Source organism: Engraulis encrasicolus, chromosome 6, assembly GCF_034702125.1.
Source record: "Engraulis encrasicolus isolate BLACKSEA-1 chromosome 6, IST_EnEncr_1.0, whole genome shotgun sequence".
NCBI classification, from domain to species: domain Eukaryota; kingdom Metazoa; phylum Chordata; class Actinopteri; order Clupeiformes; family Engraulidae; genus Engraulis; species Engraulis encrasicolus.
This window is the reverse complement of record NC_085862.1, coordinates 39,778,369-39,785,868: the sequence shown is the minus strand read 5'-3', so window position 1 is coordinate 39,785,868 and position 7,500 is coordinate 39,778,369. Positions and strand designations below refer to the sequence as shown.

The 7,500-nt window shown below is 44.9% G+C and overlaps 1 protein-coding gene across 3 annotated transcripts in view; it reads right to left on the bottom strand.

Annotated features, from left to right (window-relative positions):
- szt2 (SZT2 subunit of KICSTOR complex) overlaps positions 1 to 7,500 on the bottom strand; it is a 178,512-nt gene that overhangs the window by 98,105 nt on the left and 72,907 nt on the right. For all 3 annotated transcript variants that reach the window (XM_063201598.1, XM_063201599.1, XM_063201600.1), the window contains exon 49: positions 6,452 to 6,536. In XM_063201598.1, coding sequence (XP_063057668.1) covers positions 6,452 to 6,536 — 85 coding nt within the window. The remainder of the gene's footprint in view (positions 1 to 6,451; positions 6,537 to 7,500) is intronic.

Below are 7,500 nucleotides of genomic sequence, written 5' to 3'. Positions count from 1 at the left end.
GACAACAGACAACCCACAACAGAGACAAACAGAGGCTTTCAGGTGAGGAGGAGAAGAGGAGGACGCATACACTTGTAACAACATAACCAAATTATAGACACACAGACACACACACACACAGACAGACAGGCAGGCAGACAGATACACTGAGACAGGTGCACACAAGCACACACATACACACACTGAATATTTACATGGAAATTGTACCTTCTCCAGTGAAGGGTTGTTTGGATGTTAAAGCTTAAACATACTGTATGTGCTTGTGATGGCAGAGTGAGGTAGAGAGAGAGAGAGAGAGAGAGAGAGAGAGACAGACAGACAGACAGACAGACAGACAGACAAACAGAAACAAAAAGAGAGATAGAGAGAGTCATAGAGAAAGACAAAAAGAGAAAGAGATAGAGAGACAGTCAAAGATTGAGAGAAAGTCAAAGAGAGAGGGAGAGATAGGGTGATAGTGTGGGGCTATGAGATACCATACACTGTGTGCAGAATTATTAGGCAAATATGTTTTTTGACCATATTGTCCATTTTATGCGTATTTTCTGCCACCAACCTTTATGAACATGAAAACCTATTGGATTTAAGCATTCCATTTCATGCATATGTGTATAATAAGATGGGGGCGTGATCAAAGGAGCCCAACACCCAATATCCGGTGTGCATAATTATTAGGCAACTTTGCTTTCTCCTGGGAAAATGGGCCACAAAATAGATCTAACAAACTCTGAAAAGTCTATAAACAATTTTGAAGTCTTCCAGAGGGATGTGGCTCTCTTGAAATTGGCAAGACGTTGGTAACGTTAGCACAGAAGTATCAAATGCACCGTTGCAAAGTCATCAGTCATACATGAAATGTCACTGCCAAAAATTTGAAGAATTTAAGGTGAAACTACAAGAAAATTATTACCCTGCAGTGCTATCATATTCCAGAATGCAAACTTACATCAGGTGTCCAGAAGAACAGGTTGTTGAGCACTCAGAGACATAGCAAAGGTAAGAAGGGATGACACCAGACAACCATTTAACAAGTTAATTAAGTCAAGACTGGGTCAAGAAATACCCTAGGACAGAGTTTTTAAAGGTATTATGGACTGGTGAAAGTGACCACAGACAGACAGGGTGGATGAGCCCATAGCTGGATCTGTGAGGGAAAAGTTTGCAACTTTCAAGAAGACAATGGTATTTATGCAGTATTCTGCTGGCATTTGAGTAGAACTCAGGAACTCATCTGAGTGTGCACATTACCGATCTAGCCATGGGCTCATCGATCTGGTCCATTAACAGTCACTTTCACAAGTTCATAAAACCATTGACAAAATTGTCTAAAGACCTTTCTTGACCCAGTCTTGACTGCATTTCTTGTTGAGTGGTCTTCAGGTTTCAACCTGTTTTACCTTGGTCATGTCTCTGAGTGCTGAATACAATGTTCTTGTGGACACACGATGTAGGTTTCAGTTCTGGGATATAACAGCACTGCAGGGTAATCATTTTGTGATAGTTTGACCTTGAATTCTTCTCAATCCGGCAGTTACTTTGTGAGCACAATGTATGTGACACTGATGGCTTCGTAACGGTGCATTAGACGGATATGACCAATATCTGGGCAATTTCAAGACAGCCACATCCCTCTGGAAGACTTCAAAATTGTTTATAGACTTTTCAGAGTTTGTTAGATCTCCTTTGTGGCCTATTTCCCCAGGGGAAAACAATGTTGCCTAATAATTATGCACACTAATGTTGCCCTGATATAGGATATTGGGCCCCTCCGATCACACTGTCTCTTATTATACCAATATGCATGACCTGGAATGCTTACATCCAATAGGTGTTCATGTCCATAGAGGTTGGTGGCGGAAAATATGCATATAATGGACAATATGGTCAAAAAACATGTTTGCCTAATAATTCTGCACACAGTGTACATAAACACATTCACACATATACTCATAAAACAATAAGCGAGATGCAAAGTCTTTTCTCTCTATGACAATATAATTAGCACACACTTCACTTCCTAAAAGTGTGATAACTACCGGAGAATTGGGTAATCACCCAGTGTGTGTGTGTGTGTGTGTGTGTGTGTGTTTGTGTGTCAGGGCAGCAGCTGGGCAGAGCATGTGTGTGTGTACGTGTGTGTGCGTGTGCGTGTGTGCGTGTGCGTGCGTGTGTGTGTACGTGTGTGCGTGTGCGTGTGCGTGTGCGTTTACGTGTGTGTGTGTGTGTATGTGCGCGTATCCACTCCCAGCGGTAACCGAAAGCACCACACAGCTCTGCCAGCTAGCACTTAAAGGCCTCCTACCCACCTGACACAATTACACCATGCCAGGCAAGCACGCGGGCTATGATGGGTCGAGTGATATTAAATAACTTCACCGCCTTGTTGCAAGAGAGACACTTGAAAATTAATGACTGAAGGGTAGAGTAGGGGTAGGGGTACAGGGTGGCTGTGGGGCGATTTGCACACAGCAAAGGTAATTACTGAGTAGTTAGAACTTATAAAGCATTGAAAGATCAGTCTGGGAAGAAGGCCACACAAACACCACACACACTACAGTATTTACTGCTCTGCATTCATATGCACACTTCCTGTAGAGCTCTGTGTGTGTTAACATATACAAATGGAAGTCATATTGAACCCACTTCCACCTACAGCCAGGGCCACTGACAGCTTTGCCTGGGCCCAGGACAAAATCATCTGAAAGAGCCCCCTCACCCACCCAATCCATGCAATGTAATGAGGACCCAATATTGGGGCCCCCTTCTCCCTGGGCCCGGGACAACTGACTCCTTTCTCCCCCACCCCTGTCGATTTCCCTGCCTACAGTGTTTGGTTGTTCATGCTGATGCAGAGACTTTGTGTGGAAATGTCAGTAGTCAATTAACGGGGGACTTGATAGAGCACCACTCTTGCACATTTTCTTCATGTCTTTATATATTAAAAAAATGTACGCGTACATGTACTGTACGATAGTAACACAATTACAACCCTCTCGGCTCTTATTCGCATGCAATCTTTTTTTTCTCTCTTTTGGGGATGATATTGCATATTATATATTATATTTATATTATATTCATATTCTCAAGTTGTCTGTGGGGTCAACCTTCTCCTCTCCATAAGGTCTGCTGCACCACTGTAATCAATATATACGCATTGTATACTGTCCCTGCTCTAATGCAGCTATGGTCTGAGTGTCTTTTCTTGTCAAGAAGCTTCCAGGAGGCATGACGATAGGCATGTGAAGGACACTGTGAATGGTAAGGACGGGTATGACCAAAAAAAAAAAAAAACAGATCCATCTGGAAAAAGTATTTGCAAAAGTATGCCTAGATTAGACTAAGCAAGTCAGGGTGTCTTGAGGTTTGACTAAGTGAAAAGTAAGACATTTTTAATGCCATTTAAAAAAAATGACGGTGCATGTGTGTCTAACGACGACAGGTGCTCATAAAGCCCACAATGCATGCAAGCGATACTGCGCATATTCTGTACATGTGGCTACAGAATTATTTTTCAATTTCAAAGTTCAACAACACATGGATTCCACCCTAAAATTAAGATCCACAAAGTTAAGACATTTTGGGTTGAACGTCCAAGACAAAATAAGGCTTATCAAGGCCTTATTTGACAAAAACTAAATTTAATACAAATTAAGACTTTAAAGACCAGCGGCCACCCTGTACAGTACACATTCAGGAGTTTGATTGAACTATATAAGAGCAGAGAGACGGAGACACGATCTCACGACCTCGTCTACAGTCCCGTGCTCATGTGTGAAAATCGAATGGATAAATATCATGCCGGCACTAACGGCTGGGCCGAGATGTTTCCTCCATGAGGGGGGGACTCGTTAAAAAGGGTTATGAAAAAAAAGCAGACCCGTGTTTATAACAGAGATTTAGGTCGTCGTGAATTGGCTGACAGGTATTGATAATAATGTAGAGGAAAAGAAGGAGTGTGGAGAGAGGGAGAGAGAGAGAGAGAGAGAGAGAGAGAGAGAGAGAGAGAGAGAGAGAGAGAGAGAGAGAGAGAGAGAGAGAGAGAGAGAGAGAGAGAGAGAGGAAGAGAGGAAGAGAGGGAGAAGGAGAGAAAGAGAGAAAGAGAGAAAGAGAGGAAGAGAGGGAGAGGGAGAGGAAGAGGGGGGCGGAGAGGAGCGGTTAGAGACGGGTCATTATTTCAAAACGCTGCACTAACCCCTGGGCCTGTGTTCAACAGAGCTGTAAAAACCAATGACAGCACATCAACATGAGACACAGGAGGCACGGGCAGCAAGGGCTGGGGATTGCTTGTGTGTGCATGCTTCTGTGTATGTGCATGCATGTGTGTGTGTGTGTGTGTGTGTGTGTGTGTGTGTGTGTGTGTGTGTGTGTGTGTGTGTGTGTGTGTCCGTCCGTCCGTCCGTCCGTCCGTCCGTCCGTCCGTCCGTCCGTCCGTCCGTCCGTCCGTCCGTCCGTCCGTCCGTCTTTTAACCATGTGCTTTCCTGTACTTGATTCTGATTGAATGTGAGTGTACATGTGTTCGAGTATTGCATATGAGTATAATGTGTATGTGTGGTATATGTGTATGTGTTTGTCGATATCTGCATGAGCGTATGTGTGCGTGTGCATGCGTTTGTGTCTGCATGAGTGTATGTGCGTCTGCATGTGTGTGTGTGTGAGTGTCTGCATGAGAGCTTGTGTATGTCTGCATGTGTCTGTGTGTCTGCATGTGTCTGTGTGTCTGCGTGTGTGTCTGCGTGTGTGTCTGCATGCGTGTCTGCATGCGCGTGTCTGCATGCGCGTGTCTGCATGTGTGTGTGTGTGTGTGTGTGTGTGTGTGTGTGTGTGTGTGTGTGTGTGTGTGTGTGCGTGTGTCTGTGTGTGCCATACTCCTGGTAGGCCCAATGGCTCTTCAACAGGTGTAGCGTGGAGCAGAGCAGTGCAGGGCAGAGCAGAGTGCTGAGTGTTTATTAGTGATGCCGGCCGCTTCATCATCAGCCTGGCCATTTTAATATGGGCGCCACTGAATGCAGAAACTGACCAGTCAGCACATTCAATGACTCATTTCCCCTTCACTCACTCACACCATCCCCTTCTCTCTCTCTCTCTCTCTCTCTCTCTCTCTCTCTCTCTCTCTCTCTCTCTCTCTCTCTCTCTCTCTCTCTCTCTCTCTCTCTCTCTCTCTCTCTCTCTCTCCTTGTTTCCCACCACCCTGTTCTCTCCATCTCCTTCTCTCCCCCTCTCTCTCTGCACCCCATTCTCCCTTCATCCCTCTCTCTGTGCTGTCAGCGTCTTAAAATCATAATAAACATAAAAACAGACTCTGCTGTGCAAACAGGACCACAGGAGAGAGAAGAGGAGAGGATAGGAGGTGGGTATGAAGAGGGGATGAGAAGAGAAGAGAAGAGAGGAAAGGAGGAGAGGGAAGAAGAAGGAGAAGGAGGAAGAGGAAGAGGAGGAGAGGAGGTGTGGAGGAGAGAAGAAGGAGAAGGAGAAGCAGACGGTAAATTACTTGGGGATGGTAAACAAGCGCGGGGGTCTAATTATAGAGGAGCAGGCAAGTTTTCAGGTGGCGGAGGAGATTTAGGGCGTGTAATGCTGTGGTGTTGGGGAAACAAATCAAAATCCAGGAGACACGAGAGGGAGGAAGAGAGAGAGAGAGAGAGAGAGAGAGAGAGAGAGAGAGAGAGAGAGAGAGAGAGAGAGAGAGAGAGAGAGAGCGAGAGAGAGAGAGAGAGAGAGAGAGAGAGAGAGAGAGAGAGAGAGAGACCGAGAGAGAGAGAGACAGTGTGCACAGGTAGGGTGTGTGTGTGTGTGTGTGTGTGTGTGTGTGTGTGTGTGTGTGTGTGTGTGTGTGTGTGTGTGTGTGTGTGTGTGTGTGTGTGTGTGTGTGTGTGTGTGTGTGTGTGTGTGTGTGTGTGTGCTATTCTTGTATGCTGGTTAGGACAGTGAATGTGGGGTCTAGTTTTGGCCCTGATGAAAGCCTGGAGTTTGAAAGCTCAGCACACCACTTGCAATGATAATAGAGAGCAGAAAATCCTTCCTTGTTAACCTGGCTTTCCCTTTAACACAGAGTTAACAAGGAGACCACAATCAGATATGATGTTGGTGTGTGCATGTGTGTGTGTGTGTGTGTGTGTGTGTGTGTGTGTGTGTGTGTGTGTGTGTGTGTGTGTGTGTGTGTGTGTGTGTGTGTGTGTGTGTGTGTGTGTGTGTGTGTGTGTGTGTGTGTGTGTGTGTGTTTGTGTGTGTGTGAGAAAGAGAGATAACGGCCAAGTAAGAGAAGGACAGAAAGTGGAGAAGAGTGACAAAACCGAAGAAGAACAGGAGAGAAATTGTGACGAACACAATCAAATGATTATGTGCATGTGTGAGTATGCATGAAGATAAATAAGGATAATATATGACTGAGATATTTAACCTCAATAGACAGAGACAGACAGACAGACAGAGAGACTGGCGGACGAACTGTACCTTTTCCTCCAGTTCCTTGGCCTCCAGGCTTATTGTAGAGGTAGAGGTCGGAGTCTGGTAGCTCACTGCTCAGATGGAAGTAGTGCTGAGGACACGGGAGAGAACAAAGAGGGTGAGAGTCAGAGTGAGAGAGAGAGAGGGTGAGAGAGAGACAGAAAGAGAGAGAGAGGCAAACACATACAGTACTAGAAGAGCAAAACTAGAAGGACATGAGGAAAGAAAGGCAGAAAGAGAGAGACGGACAGACAGACAAAGGCGATCAAAGAAAGTGAAAGGGAAAGAGCGAAAGAACAAAGAAGAAAGGGCCTGAAAAGAGCGAGCACTGCAGACATCAGCACATACATACTGTATAATAAAAAAGACGCTGCACTGGTAAAAGTGCCCTCAGACTATGCTCTCCACATGTATACATTAGAACTTGAATTGCAAATGAAATCTCAGAGCCTCCTGGAGTTAGACTGTATGAACTCAGTCAAGGACTCTTCAAGCACTCCTCAAGCCCACGGCTGGAGCATACGTCAAGGCCTGACACCTGCACGCTGTGGGGCTGCATGCAGTCAGACTTCCAGAGGGGCCGGCACCACCAGACACTCTTCCATATCAGAAATGCACAGCGCAGCGTGGGTCTGTTTGGACGTGTCTGGGGTTTGGTTGTTGGGAGTGGGTGGGCGGTAATTAGCATGACTCAACTGTAATGTACAGACTGATGCAGAGAGTCAATTAATGCAGCTGCAGATGTATTTTCACATGATACATGTCAAAGAGGAGCGAGAAGATCAAAGGTTGTAGGCATATCATTTTTTTACATCATATACCGGTAATTCACATTTTGTATACAGAATATGATATACTATTCGATGATTTTTAAAAAGGCATATTTTTGCAGCGTCAATGAGTTCAACAGCAATTGCTTACATTTCACCATAGTTCAGGTTCAATTCTAAATTCAATAATTCATAATTCAAGTTCAATTCTAAAAACTTTTCAACCTGATTAAAACTTCTGATGAAAATATGTGCCCGTGCCTGACTTAAAAACAAGATCATCCG